Genomic DNA, 617 nt, shown 5'->3' with positions numbered 1-617 from the left:
CGGATTCCCCAGGGGAGGGACGGATAAATCCTTGCGGAAATAATCCGGGGAAGCCGGGAATCGAACCCACGACCTTTGAGTTAAGAAACCGATGCTCTACCACCTGAGCTATTCCCCCCCCTCTCATGTGTATCCATGGCTTCCACGCTTGGCCGAAAGAGTTGGCGAGGCCGAGTCGTGCATTCTCCAATTTTCTCCGATGAAAGTACCATCGTCGCTTGCTATTGCTACCGCGCTCGCCGCCTCGTCCGTGGCGGAGCTGGACGCCAAGTTCTACGGCATCAACTACGACTTCCGTGCCGCGGAGTCGGGTAAGTGCAAGAGTTCACACGCAATCGGGGACGATTTCAATATTCTCAAGCGAGTCACCAGCAACGTCCGCATCTACGGGACTGATGACTGCGCCAAGACGTTGATCGGAGTCGCCCGTAACGCCGGGCTCAATGTCTGGCTCGGCCTATGGAGCGAGGTCGGCACGACCTTCGTGCGCGACGGACGTGAACAAAAGGTGGTCGACTCATTCCCGTCGCAATATGACGCCTTGAAGAGGCTCGTGAATGATGATACCAAATTGATCAACAACGACAACATCCTCGGCATCCAAGTGTCGAGCGAAG

The 617-nt window shown here is 56.1% G+C and overlaps 1 protein-coding gene and 1 pseudogene across 2 annotated transcripts; one reads left to right on the top strand and one right to left on the bottom strand.

Moving 5' to 3' along the window:
- Positions 1-45: 45 nt before the first annotated feature.
- Positions 46-118, bottom strand: H257_11629 (annotated as a pseudogene). The gene has a single exon. The product of its transcript is annotated as a tRNA-OTHER (tRNA).
- Positions 119-199: 81 nt separating this feature from the next.
- On the top strand, positions 200-561 carry H257_11628 (hypothetical protein; the record flags this gene model as incomplete). Its single annotated transcript, XM_009838628.1, has 2 exons — positions 200-508; positions 550-561. The coding sequence occupies 2 exons, from the start codon at positions 200-202 to the stop codon at positions 559-561; spliced, it is 321 nt and encodes a 106-aa protein (XP_009836930.1).
- Positions 562-617: the final 56 nt, after the last annotated feature.

Source organism: Aphanomyces astaci (assembly GCF_000520075.1).
Source record: "Aphanomyces astaci strain APO3 unplaced genomic scaffold supercont1.35, whole genome shotgun sequence".
Taxonomy (NCBI): Eukaryota; Oomycota; class Saprolegniomycetes; order Saprolegniales; family Verrucalvaceae; genus Aphanomyces; species Aphanomyces astaci.
The sequence above is the reverse complement of the archived record's forward strand: the minus strand, read 5'-3'. Positions and strand labels throughout refer to the sequence as shown.